Genomic DNA, 14398 nt, shown 5'->3' on the forward strand with positions numbered 1-14398 from the left:
CAATGATTTACAATGGGTGATATGCTAGGCTTTCGTTATGATGATGCCGCCCCCCCTCCTTCCCTGTACCCCTTTGTTTTGTTCTTAATAACCCTCTCTTGCCTCATTATGATTCCTGCCTTCTCACTGACTTATGTAGCAATTTAAATATTTCAGTATTGGCATCATACATTATTAGCTGAAGCATATGTAATAATTGCTCCTGGAATAATAAAAACAGGCTTGCCCCTCGTGAGTTGCAAATTTACATTAGGCTCATACATTAAGTATTAAAGTGCTTCTTCTACTCATGTTATAAATGTGTATTGGGTACTCTGGATTCTGCTTCTGCTATAAAACATGTATCTATATCTCCAACCACTGCCTTCTTCGCCTTCTCTTTTTAATCTTCCTCTTCCTCTGCCTTTTTCTCTCCAATCGCATGTCATCACATTTGTATTTTAGGAGGAAGGTGAACTGCAGGTTTGTGAAGCTTCTCTTGAATTGTGTGTGACTATGCTATGCTTGTGTTCTTCCACTTGTTTCTCTGTGTGTGTGTGTGTATGCCTGTGCACTATAACAACACTGTGTTAAAGCCACAAGACCCCATAACTCTGTTCAAGCTACTTTTAAGTAGTCAAGGGATGTTGGTTGAAGGCTTTGCAGCACCGTAATCATCTCAAGTCGACAGCAGATAATGGTAATTGTAAACACACATTAATTCTACTTGATGGTTAGGATTCTTACACTTGAATCCGGTGCTGTAAAGCTCAGGCAGCGTGCCCCTGATAAGCTGTAGCACATACACAGTGCTCTTTTAACTCTGAAAAAGTCCAGAGTTAAATGAACCCTCTGCATTGTAATGTGTAGGTACCATTTGTCTCATCCTAAGCCCATGTCCCAAGAAACGCATGTTTGTCTATGTCATTAGAAGACTTTCAGATAATCATTACATTCTTCACCCACTAGCTACTTCATGTGTTCTAGTTCAGCATCGACACACGATGATTCAAACATACCATTACGAGTCACAGACAAGTATCAGCAGCGATGTCGATGCCGGACCAACACCATCAGTTCAATAAGCCCCTGTGGAAAAAAACCTGTGCCTATATTTATCAAGCTATCAACATTGCTCAGTCTCTGCTGAATCACTTAACAAGAAATACCCGTAAACATTCATTCACGCATCCAATCCAAAACACTAAATAGCTGGTTGATGAATGGTCATTACTTCGCTTTTCTTTTTTTTCACTTTGGGCCCCTTAAATGTCATACGTTGTGTTTTCATTAAGCTTAATTTATGCTCCCTGCACATTGTGATGCAACGCGTTGTTAGCTTGGAGATCAGTTCTTGTCGGCAAGGGACACGGTCATACTACAGTAGTAGTATAAATAAGGCTTAATGCAGGTGTTGCGCACCCAAGATCGCAGATCTACAAGCTTGTCATCTGGCTATTTTAGGTTAGCAACACCCGCACTAGTATAACTAGTGACTTTTAGTCATTTCATTTGGATGTGTGATGTGTGTTCTCATCTCTTCTCCACAGAGAGGGGGACTGGTGGCTGGCCCACTCCCTGACCACTGCACAGAACGGGTATATCCCCAGCAATTATGTGGCTCCATCTGACTCCATCCAAGCAGAAGAGTAAATCCCTCCTTTTTTCTCTCTCTGTCTCTACCCTCTGCTATCTCTTTTATCTACTCCTTTCATCAAGAGAGCCGAATAATGTGCAGCCTGATGCGTGATTCTACAGAGAATTCATTTCCGTTTTTAATCTGAATTTGACTTTGAAGTTGGTGCCTATGCTTTAGCACTTGGACCAAAATGGACCTTACAGAAACTCCCTTCAAGAGTTAAATCAACACTCAGGATTTGTCAGTGTAGCCCTGGTGTTGTTTAATACTCCTGAAAGCATGCACACAGATGCTTAATTACTTGCTAATGCAATAGACCACTGGTTCTCAAACTGGGGCCCGGGGACCCCCAGGGGTCCTTGAGGGGGTTCCATGGTGTCCCCAGCTAAATGACAGTGATAGTTAGGAACCAAAAATGGGCCGTTAATGGTTTGTAACTTGTACAAATGGAACAAAATGGACCGTTACAGGTCCTTCTTGGTTCTATTTTTACATTCTCAGAGTTATATGAACACTGAGCATTTTAGAGTGTAGATTGGGGTAAAAAGTTTGTCAAATGGGAGTCCATGGCCTAATGCATATCAAGGGGGGGGGGGGGGGCTTTGAAATTAAAAAGGTTGAGAATCACTGCATTAGACCATAAACGAACCCTTTTAACAGCTCCATTTTCTCTTTGCCTTTGCCTACTGCACCGCCAGTCATCTCAGATTGACTGTGGAGTCCAGGTAAGCAGCTGTAATGCTCTAGCTGTCAGTATGCAATGCATTACATCTGGAATGGGGCACGAGACAATAGCATTTACTTTCAATCGTGCACTTTTAGAGGCCATTATCAACGACTCTTCTCTACCTTTACACGTTACTCTCTCCTTCCCTTTCACATGCACGCGTCCTTTACCGCCCCATCCTCCCTCACCCTGCCTTCCCCATCTCCTCTCCCCGACCTCCCTGTCCTCCTCCCTGTCTCTCCGTCCCCCTCCTCCCTGTCCACCCCTCCTGCCTCCCTGACGTTCCTCTCCCTGCCTCCCTAGGTGGTACTTTGGCAAGATTACACGCCGAGACTCGGAGAGGCTGCTGCTGAGTTTGGAGAACAGGAGAGGGACTTTCCTTGTGAGAGAGAGCGAGACCACCAAAGGTGAGTTTGACGCCTCTGTCTGGGAAACTGGGAGAAGGTGGAGGGGGAGCGGGTGTTACTCTCTCCTGCATCATCAGTATCAATGATTATATGACTGTTACAGTAAGCCATAAGCATTGTTCACATACTCTCCCTTCACATGTATGTGTTGTTGAGAGGACTTCTCAAACCTCAGTTTTTCTGACATTACAAGATGTCTTTGGTGATTGTCGAGCTTCACCTCAACCATTTTCATGTACTCTAAGTATGTTATGCAACTCTAACATACAGTAATTTTATTCCTCTGAGTGAGATTCCCTGTTGTGTAATTATTGTGTACTGTGCTGCTTGTCATCTGTGTGGTTGTTTGGGAGCACAAGGGAGATGGGAGAAAAGGTTTGATGTGCTGCATGTGCCACACAGCCTGGAGGTGGTTGTGATATAGACAGCTGCTGTGCTGACTGTGGTACACTCGACTCCCCGAGGACTGACTGACTGTGTGCATGTGCGCGCGCGCGCACGTGTGTTCACTCACTTTTTCATGCATTTGCGCATGCACGAATGCATGCATGCACATGTGATGAGTTGAGTACAGGATCCCTGCTAGTAGTTTATATGTGTGTTTTTGCACGTGATTATACATGGCTGTGGCATGTGTGGAGAGGAGAGGATTTAAGGGGTTGCTGCTGGAGAGGGAGTGGGTAGCTGTGTAGGAGCAGTGGGGGAGGCCTTTGTTAGGGGGGTGAGCCAGATAGAAGTAGGTCAGTGTACAGTCACAGGGCCATATCGCCCCTGTTCACACTGAGAGAAAGAAGAGGCCTGGGACTGCTCAGAGACTGGTGACTGTCATGCCAGTTCACTACAATGAGGCTGCCACCTGGTGGTAGGATGAGGTCATTGTTCACTCGTGGTATTCAGTTGTTTCTTCACTGAGGTTTTCTCCCCTGTCTGTGTGTGTCTGCTTATTTTCCCCTGAATTCCTTGGATCATGACGCAACTCCCCATATAGGCCATGAAGATTTCTGCATAACTAGATTTTCCCCCATTTTGCATTCTCTTCAAAACACACTTTTTTGCTATTCCTTCTACAGATTGTGTCCAAAACTCATATTAATCGCTACACAATATCACTGGAGTCATGTGAAGAACATGTCAGACAGAGTTATAATATTACCGATTGGCTATGAATGGCTTCAACAGTTTTGCGGGAGGGGCCTATGTTACAAAAAATCGCAAACATCATAAACACAACCCAAATTTTGATTTATATTGAGGGGCATCTAAAAAAATCAGACCCAAAAGAGATTTCACTTACACCCATAGGATTGCCACCAATATGACAAATGTCTGACAAATTTTAAGCAAAAAGCAAATGTGAAATCTAAAGACAAAAGGATAATGGAAAAAAAAGAAAAAGATTTTCTTTCACACCTAGAAGCAAATGTATTTTATTAAATACATTTGCTGATTGTCAATGTGGTTGTCATGGTTACTTTAATCTCTTCCAGGTGCCTACTGCTTGTCTGTATTGGACTACGACAACACCAAAGGGCTGAACGTGAAACACTACAAGATTAGGAAGCTGGACAGTGGGGGCTTCTACATCACCTCACGGACACAGTTCAGCAACCTACAGCAGCTCGTCAATCACTACCGCAGTGAGTTCACACCAGAACGTCTACAGTCTAGTCATTCTAGTTTTTAATTTCAAGGACCCCCAGTTTCATATGCTTTTGGCCACGGACCTCCCATCCTCCAAAACCGCTTTCCCCAACTGCTCACCACCTTGTTTTACTGTTTTGATTGATTTAGCTCTTTTTACATAACTTATTTTATTGTGTTGTAACCCATGATACCAAAAAGGTCTGCATTGCATGACAGATGATGATATTTCAGAAAGCAAAAATGTATTTGATGGTATTTAACTCATTGAGTGCCAGAATTTTTTATTTTATTTAAACGTTTGGCAATTCTGGCACTCAATTTTACTACCTATGAGTATGTAAAAGAACAGAAACGAATAAACAAAAAATATTTAAAAATGATGTTGTCCCAGTGCCAGAGTTTTTTTCACAGAAAACAAAAAGTGCTTAGGAAGCGAGATACAGCCTTTTTCAGTTCTAAGTTAAACAAGGAGTGGATGGAGCTGCACACCTTCAGATGATGATATCTTGGGTTCTGAACATGTTTTTCAAAAAAAAAAAAAAAAAAAAAATTTTGTTTACTTATGCTAATTTTTCAAAAACACGTGAAACACGTTAATGGCACGTTGAGCCATAGCGCTAAAAACACGTGAAACACGTTAATGGCACTCAGTGAGTTAATGTACCAAGAATTGAACTATTGCAAAGAATAGAATCGTTAAAAAGCAAGTCTCTTGCACACCTACAAAGGCGACAGGTGCGTAGGAGAAGACCAAACGAAGGCCCAACGCACTGAAGAAGAAAAAACTCCTGCACACTGTCTTCAAATGCAATTAAAACGTTTTAAGGTTTTCCTGTTAAAACTTTTTAATTGCATTTGAATTCAAACTTTTTAATTGCATTTGAATTAAAACTTTTTAATTGAATTTGAAGACAGTGTGCGGGAGTTTTTTCTTCTTCAATGAATAGAATTGTACCTTACTTTCTTGATTCCTGTCATCTCCCAGAGCATGCCGACGGGTTGTGTCACAGTCTGACGGAGGTGTGCCCCGTCCTGAAGCCACAGACCCAGGGTTTGGCCAGGGACGCCTGGGAGATCCCCAGAGAGTCTCTCCGCCTCGACGTCAAACTGGGACAGGGGTGCTTTGGAGAGGTCTGGATGGGTAAGGCATATCTTGAGCTGTAACATATTACTGTCTTGATACCACACAGATAATACAGATTGATAAACACTGTATGTAATTTGCTTTCTTGGGCTCTGGAACCAGACCATTGGAAAAAGCATTGTTAACTAACTCTGCCAACACTATGCAATTGTCAATATTGTCATTCTGACCGTGCTCTAGAGAGTGACCTTGTCCTTGACCTTTTCTACCCCCAAATTCCCAACAAGTTTCATGAGAATCTGACCTCTCTGAACTTGATTTTTACATTGACCTTTTCGACCCAAAAGTTAATTGTCTCTTCGGGTTGGTTTACTGATCATTTGCACCATGTTTTGTCAAGGTAATCTGAAGATTGATTTTGGTCAAATGTAGTGAACAAAAGTGTTTGTTCCGGTTTCAACAGGGACATGGAATGGTACAACACGTGTGGCTATTAAGACACTAAAGACTGGCACCATGTCTCCTGAGGCCTTCCTCCAGGAAGCCCAGGTTATGAAGAAGCTGAGACATGAGAAGCTGGTTCAGCTCTATGCCGTGGTGTCGGAGGAGCCGATCTACATTGTGACGGAGTACATGGGCCAAGGTAAACGCCTGATTTATACGTTGTTATAATAAAGTTCTGCCACACGGCCCCAGCATGCAACAAAGATTAAGTCTACCATGAGTGGAAATCATAACACGTGCAAACTTTCAGACATTAATGCAAGCATGTGGAAAAGCAGAAACATGTGTATTGAATTATTAAATATTTATTATTACACAAAGACTCTATTTTGACTGATATTTTTACAGGTAGCTTACTGGACTCCCTCAAAGGGGAAATGGGAAAAGTGCTCCGCCTCCCTCAACTGGTAGACATGGCCTCACAGGTCAGCACAAAACATTTTGTACAACACTGCATGATACATAAAGTGTTCCTTATAATACTCAATTTGTTTTTCTGTCTCTCACATAAACAACTTGTCCCACTGCTTAGATTGCCTCAGGAATGGCTTATGTGGAGAGAATGAACTATGTGCACAGAGATCTGAGAGCCGCTAACATCCTGGTGGGAGACAATCTGGTGTGTAAGGTGGCCGACTTTGGTCTGGCCCGCCTCATAGAGGACAACGAGTACACTGCCAGGCAAGGTAAGACCACCGGAGGGCGCTGGTTAGCTTTCATATTTTCTTCATACTTAATTTTGTGATTAATTTGAGGTCAGGGGCATCATTGCACTGTTGCAAAGAAATGACTGTAATGTACTGCACATGAACTTTCTAGAAAGGTGCCATACATCCTCAGCTCAGAAGCAACTAGAACGGATGCAGAGCAAAATGCTCCATTGTTGCTCAAATTCTGTCTCAGGTGCATCATCTTAGAAGTTAAGTCCAACAACCTGTCACCACTTTTGGTTTATCTTATTATGGGTTATCTATCTAAGTACCACTTCATCTGTTCCATGCAATTGAAGCTATGCACACAACACACATGCTAAGGTAATAACTGCAAATGGTGAAACAAATAGGTTTTTGATCACTGCAGGGCTTCTACATGGGGATAGATACACTAGCTAGCTCCCTTCCTGTTCATAACGTCCTTGACTTCACACTGCAGAGAGCCACAGTTGGGTGTGAGGCCAAGCTTGGATTTACAATTTCTCCAAGGAGGTCAACATGGCATCCAGCAAATAGAGAGACAAAATCAGGACTTTGTGGAAAACATTGCATAAGAAGGCAGAGAGCTGAAGGATGTCAAGGACTACAGTGTTGTATCGGTTGCTAGTTATGCTGTAATTGATGACCTACTTAAGTCCATGACTCCAGTGGTTGCTGTTTTGCCATTTCAGCAGAAGTTCCATTGAGGTGTTTTGTCAGGTTAACGCTAGAACATTAAGTATGTTGACACACTTTACATGTGAATGATGTTGGACAACAAATTTCAACATGAAGTTGTTTGACAGGTTCTGTATTTAGACATACTTCTCTCTTGTTTATCTTTTTATCATCAGTTTTCTCCCATAGAGAAACAATCTGCTATTGTCAAACTAGTTTCATAAGCCTGTGCAGTACTATTGTATGGTTTGCAAAACAGACCCAGTCTGGTCCCATAGGCCTTAGTTTTTATTCATTTGACTTTTTTCCCCCCATGAAATGGCCCAATGTAAAGAAATACTTTGTTTGCTTTCATCTCTGCATGATACACTTTTTATAAGAAAGATAACCCCTTCAGATGAACCATTATTTCGTTTTCAAGGAGGTCCTTGGCACAAATATACTGTACATAAAGTAAAACTACACACCTACACTCACACATACACAGACAAATGTTCTCCCTGGCCTAGCTACTCCCACTGTTATGTTCACCAGACACATATAGATCTGGATATTATCTAAATTTCAAAATGTCCATTTAGAAAGAATATATCACTTGAACAGTGATTTGGGTGGGTGATTTTATTTGGGAAACTAAGGCAGTTGTTCAGTACTCTTACTTCTATATGTCATGTACAGTATAATTAGAAGCAAGAGCAGGCTGTTTGAAGAGAGAAGTAAAGAGTAAAAGAGATGCCTTAAAGTTTTAAGGAGGTAATAGATAAACTGGGCAGGTTGTTTCGTTCAAATGGAGCTTATATTTAAGGATATGTCACCCAATGTCTTTAGAAATTAAGAAAAAAAGGATACTGCCTTAGAGCTTAGACTATTACATACATGGAAATATTGTTTAAGTAAAAGCGGTAGTTAACGAAAATGCATTTAAAAATAAATTGCAACCAGTGATGGTGTCTTCTAGATTTAGGTGTTAGTCCATTTAGCAAACAGTGATGGGTTGGTGAGGACAAAGATTAGATTCTAAGGCAATATCTGCATAATCTAGTATTGGTAATATGCTATTATCAACTGTGAAATAAATATTTTCTTACCTGTAGGGTGAAACGGTTGATGAAATTAATGATAAAAAATGTTTTATCTTCTGTAACTTAGACAAATGTCTCTTTCTAAAAAATATCTTTTTGTCATCAGTTTCCTCCCGTATAGTGAAAAACTGCAAATACTGTAGTATCAAAATATGCGATAGTTTCATAAACCTGTGCAGTACTATTTGTATGGTTTGCAAAACAGACCTTAGGGGTCTGCTCATGGTTAATTTTCCCTTAGTTTTTATTTAATTTGTTTAACATTTTCAGTTTAGTTTCAGTGGATTAGCTAGTTTTAGTTTGTATAGGTTTAAATATTAGTTAGTTTCTATTTTAAATAATATATGTGTTTGTCAGGGGCTAGTTCAACAAGATTAACTAGTTCAGTATGGGTATTTTGTTATACAAACACATTACTTTGTGAAGGCAATTGACTCGCAGTCATGTTGACATCCCAGTCAACTACAAAAGAACACTCCTCGGAGTGCGGTCTCCGCCAGGCCGCGTTGCCTACCCTGGGGCCGCAAATTTTGGAATGAAGTCATAGACAATTGGAATGATATTGGGTGGGGCCTGCAGTATATGAGGAGTTGCATTATAATTAAAGAAAACCAAGGGTGGTATATTTTGATCTACTGTCCAAAAGTTATACGCCAACAAAATTATATTCACACCCAGTTTTAGTTTTTTGTTTTATTTCAGTTAACTCCATAACCTTAACCTTGGTCTGATCCCATAGACTACGATACTGGGGTCATTTAGTTTGGATAGACTGAATGATCAGCTGGTTGATGTGCTTTGGCGGCATGCTTTCACTATATTTTTTAAATATAAAAAACACCAAATATGAGGGCCACTGTTAAATTTAAATTCCTAGGTTGATTTTTGTTTCCAGTCTGCTCCTGCCTTTCCCCAATGCAGTTAGTTGGCATGATGTAAAGAAACATTTTGTTTGTCTGAGTTTCAACTTGTGTGTTCTATTGTAGGGGCCAAGTTTCCCATCAAGTGGACAGCTCCTGAGGCTGCACTCTACGGACGCTTCACCATCAAGTCTGACGTCTGGTCGTTTGGGGTTCTGTTGACTGAACTAGCAACCAAAGGCAGAGTGCCATATCCGGGTATGAATACTCTCACAAACACTAGTAAAGTTTCAATAAACTATGTTTTGTTTATAGACTTGGGGATGAAATAGTGATTATGTAACTGAAAACTGCAGTCACTAAAAGGAAAGAGTATTTACTGATCCCCGGGGAGGGGAAATTACTTTTTCTGGCTGCTCAGACAAACTGTTAAGGGTTGAGTGTATTGCTCAGGGACACTTAAATACATTAACTGGGCGAGCCGAGGGTTGAACCAGTGACCTTCCGATTCCCAGGCAGCCTCTCTACCATCTCAGTTATGGCCGCCTAAAATACAACATGACATCATTGGGTCTATTCTCTTGTGCAGGTATGGTGAACCGGGAGGTTCTGGACCAGGTGGAGCGTGGCTACAGGATGCCGATCCCCGCGGAGTGCCCCGAGTCCCTCCATGAGTTGATGCTGACCTGCTGGAGAAAGGAAGCGGAGGAGCGACCCACTTTTGAGTACCTGCAGGGCTTCCTGGAAGATTACTTCACATCCACAGAGCCCCAGTACCAGCCAGGAGAGAATCTGTAAATGGGCAAATTCTGTGTGTGTGTGTGCGTGCATGTGTGTGTACACCCGTGAGCATGTAAAATGCTTTAGAGCACATGCTCATGAAGGTAGGTGTGTGCAGGCATGTACTGTGTGTATAATGCTTAATTTATACGCCGTCATACGGTTACGTCGCATGCCAAAAATAGCTGATCTACAAGCTCACAAGGCATCATGATAAGACACCTTGTGAGCTTCAGCGTCAGCTATTTTCGGCATGCTACGTCATCGTTCAGCGAAGTACAAATCAGGCTTAAGAAGGGGAGAAGAGACAACGGTTGGGTACGATTAATGACATCAACCTCTCTGGCATCTGGGACCGCCAGCGACGTAACAAAGCAATCAACCACCTTCAGTACCTGCATCTTTCTATTATCACTGTCACACTCTGCATGGTGTCAGTTCTGAGGAATATGAGAACAATAAAGGAAAGACAGGATTATTCTTTTGTATTCTTTGACGTACAGGAGGACTTTTTCTTCATGTTTTTATCAACAAACCATGCCTCATTTCCTCGTGTTTGCAATGTTTCCTCATGACACATCTTGCTCATGCCTTCTTAGTCTGTGATGGGTCATGTGATTGACTCTTGTGGTTAGTCAGATTCAACACTGTGGCTGTGACTCTGAACCAAATGGAAACATTACAGATGGGTGGAGCAAGGGCGGGATCAGTGGACACAATGCACACCGCAGAAATCTGAAGTGTTATTTTAAAGGTGCATGAATCCCCTGGCTGATTTTGTGGTTTGTTTTCTGGTTCATGTTAAAAACTACAGCAGGGTAAAAATGGCGGACCGCATTATAGTACACCATGATGTAAGCAATGCTGCTGCAGATATTAAAATAGTAATGGGTTTGTTGAATTTATGTGTGCAATGTGCAACCATTCACAATACTGTTGTCTATGATTGCACATTGGGCTAAATCTAACACACCCATTATTAATTTGATTAGCTGCAATTACGTTGCTTACTACCCTCCAATGTCTTTAAAGGATCTACACCATGAATTTAAAAAAAAAAGGTGATATTTAATATCATATTGTTTATGTCCCTCAAACGTTTTTCAAAAGGTTTGAGCCTAAATCAAGCCTCAGATATACTCATTCCAACTAACTTCTCTCTGGCTTATAAAGCACTTTCACCTGCAATACCACATTGTCCTGTTTGGCACGGGGCGCTATTGAGCCAGTTTGTATGCATGTTATCTCCTGGTTCTGTGTGGAAAAAGTATTTTTTTGTGATAGAAGAGAGGTAGGGGAGACCAAAAACACACAAAAAAGAAGGAAAAGTAAAAATTCATGGTGTAGCCCTTTAACCTTATATAGGTTTTAGCCTGTACAGGAAAACAAACTACAAATTTGTCTTAGGGTTTCATACCCTAAACTCTTTCAAAGTTAAATTAACACTCCAGGTTTTGCTGTGCAGTGCCCGACCGAAAGTGGCACTTCGGGATATCCTCTTTTTCAGACATTTCAACAAATGTATACTGTGTATTAGTCTTCCTACACTGCAAAGACCTGAGTGTTAATGTAACTCTTAAGAGTGTAAAAACAGACCTGTAAGCTTACGAAAGTTAAAATTATCAGGATTTTGCAGTATGTTTATTTCTACAGAGTGACTCTTTGGAACCTTTCTATTTCAGGATGTCTCGGATGTTCTATTTGAGATGAATCATGTTATCAAACCTGGATCAACTGGAATATTTTTATGTTGGCTTTGTTTAGGTCTGTTTGCTGACTGCTGTGAAGTGTAGTATGACAGTGGTTCTCAACGTGGGGTCCAGGGATCCCGAGGGGTCCTTGAGGGGGTTCCAGGGGGTCCCCAACTAAATGTTTTATAGTTAGGCTCCGAATGGAAACTCAGATTGTGGTTGTACACGCTCAGAGTTAACGCTGAGCATTTTACAGTGTAGATTGGGCCCCTGAGGTAAAACAATGAATCGTATGAAATGGGGTCAGTGGCCTAATGCATATCAAACTGAGGGTCCTTGAAATTAAAAAGGTTAAGAATCACAATCATTCAGGTGTCCATATCCCTGTATGTCCTCCTGGCTTACCTGTGGATAGCATTCACTAGCCAGCCTATAGGTTTAACACTGTGACCAGTGTACAGTACAACACAAAGAAGAAAAACGTAGAGGGACTGTTTCTCTAAATGTTTTTTTTTTTGTTTGTTTTTCTGGGGTTGGGGGGGGGGACCTTTCTCTAAAAGAAATGGCTACTGATGACGAGTACTTCTCAGGACGGAGAAGAATACGAATCTGCTGCAATGTAGTTTTGTGCCAATGAAAACTTTTTTTTTACTCTTCTATTGTGTACAAATGTATTTTTATGACTCTGAACGTTTTCTTACAATGCAGTTAGGTAAGGGCCCAGTCATTTATAACTTGATGATAATACAGAGTTTTGTGAATCCTGTGTCCAGTACCAACTATGGATTTGAATCATGGTTTGCTTTCCAGCATTCAGATAAAGATTGCCTCCATGATGAGCTTATACTGTAGTTAACTTTAAGTAAGATCTGCATTCAGTACAGCTTGAGCATGATCTTACTCTAGGTAAGGGGTCTTCAACGTTTTTAGGCCAAGGACCCCCTAGCTGAGAGAGAGATGAAGCAGGGACCCCCTCTATATTGTATAACATTGTGTTTCAGACAAACTTTTGCTGCTCTTTTTTCCAACACCTATACTCTTTGTCAAAAATAGCCGATCTACAAGCTCACAATGCCGCTGCGAGGCATTGTGAGCTTGTAGATCGGCTATTTTTGGCTTAAGTTCTCCTCAGAAAAGGGATGGGGTCCCGGACCCCCTGTTGAAGACCCCTGCTCTAGGTATTAATGGATAGTGATGGTACTGAATACAGCCTATAGGGGGCAATACAAATCCATCCCAAGTCTGTATGGCTTTAGGAAATAAATTGGCATCTTATCAAAATTGTAAATATGTCTTCAATGCAAATATTTTGTACATGCTCTCTTTATAATTTATTCATTTGCAAAATACCCCTCAATGGTTTATCTTTTTTGGGACCATTTTACCATCCACTTAATGTTTATGATGAACCCTTGGCCTTTAGTTATGTGAGTAACTGAAGTACAACATACTGTATGTGTATATAATTACGAGAGAGAAACATTTTCTTGAGACGTGAACTGTGTTTTTTGTGCATATTTCAGTGAAATGTAGCCTGGTACATTTACACGAGTGGTGCATCTAGCAAGAGATACCACTCAACGCATTAGCTTATAACTAAAGCTTAATTTATGCTCCATCGCACGACAGTGTTGCTTGCCAAAAAGAACTGAGACTCTTGCTAGAACTAATAACTCGGCTTCAAAAATCTTTCCACATCACAACCTAAACCACTAATGTTTACATATGGAAAATCTTCTGGGATTTTTGGACACTTTCAGAGGCTGATAAATAAACAGCCAATGAGCTGCCCATCCTGTGTACAGTTGAAAGAATTATGGTTTATGTTGACGTCATCATCAACTTGCATGATGTAAATGCTGTATTTTTTTATTCTGATATGACTACCTTTTCATGAACCACTATTGATTCAGCTTATCATCCTCTTCAGATGTTGTGTAGCTGCCTGTAATTAGATTATCTTGCATTTATCCATTTTTTCCTCAACCGGTCTGATTTCATGAAACGGATGCAAGAAGGGGTTTAATATTCTAACCAGTCTGCTGTATGCAGCCTCATTCACACTGATCATGTGATTCATGTGGGGTTCTAACCAGTCTGTATTAGTCTTGTTCACATTGACCATGTGGGGTTCTTTGGCTCTTCTTTCTCAGCCTATGCAGGTTTTCTTTTTTGGGGGTATTCGATATTCCTATAGGCTATCTGTATAATATATTGTATACTTAAATATATTTTCTACAGCAGTCAATAGAAATCAAAAGAACATTTCGGACTATTAAATCTAGTTTAAACCCTGTATATTGTTCAAAATTAAGATTACAATGTTTGAATAAAATTTGTATATTGCCAAATGTATTGAGCTACACCCTGACTTTTTGTTCTTGTCTTAATTAATAAAAAGACATTATTTCATTTTGAATGACCAGGGTTGTTAGTCTTTCTGATCGTCCCTATAGTGATCAAATAAAACTGATCAAAGAGCATAACTTGTGGCCAGGTAATTTAGTGTGAGGGTTAAATAACTGCCTTCCTGGAAATGGATTCTTATCAGATTGTTTACTAAGATAAATATGAAATATATTGCATCAAATTAAGATGGGCCTACTAAGAAATAACACTATAAGGTCTTTG

General features: G+C 40.7%; 1 protein-coding gene across 1 annotated transcript in view; it reads left to right on the forward strand.

Moving 5' to 3' along the window:
- Positions 1-14190, forward strand: part of src (v-src avian sarcoma (Schmidt-Ruppin A-2) viral oncogene homolog) — a 34874-nt gene extending 20684 nt beyond the window's left edge. Inside the window, exons 4-13 of the mRNA XM_084069771.1 lie at positions 1530-1628; positions 2649-2752; positions 4240-4389; positions 5382-5537; positions 5944-6123; positions 6333-6409; positions 6517-6670; positions 9423-9554; positions 9886-12673; positions 12946-14190. Of these exons, the coding sequence (XP_083925897.1) occupies positions 1530-1628; positions 2649-2752; positions 4240-4389; positions 5382-5537; positions 5944-6123; positions 6333-6409; positions 6517-6670; positions 9423-9554; positions 9886-10094 (1261 nt within the window). The 3' untranslated portion in view covers positions 10095-12673; positions 12946-14190. The remainder of the gene's footprint in view (positions 1-1529; positions 1629-2648; positions 2753-4239; positions 4390-5381; positions 5538-5943; positions 6124-6332; positions 6410-6516; positions 6671-9422; positions 9555-9885; positions 12674-12945) is intronic.
- Positions 14191-14398: the final 208 nt, after the last annotated feature.

The sequence above is a fragment of the Gymnoscopelus microlampas genome (genome assembly GCF_963454915.1).
Source record: "Gymnoscopelus microlampas genome assembly, chromosome: 10".
NCBI classification, from domain to species: Eukaryota; Metazoa; Chordata; class Actinopteri; order Myctophiformes; family Myctophidae; genus Gymnoscopelus; species Gymnoscopelus microlampas.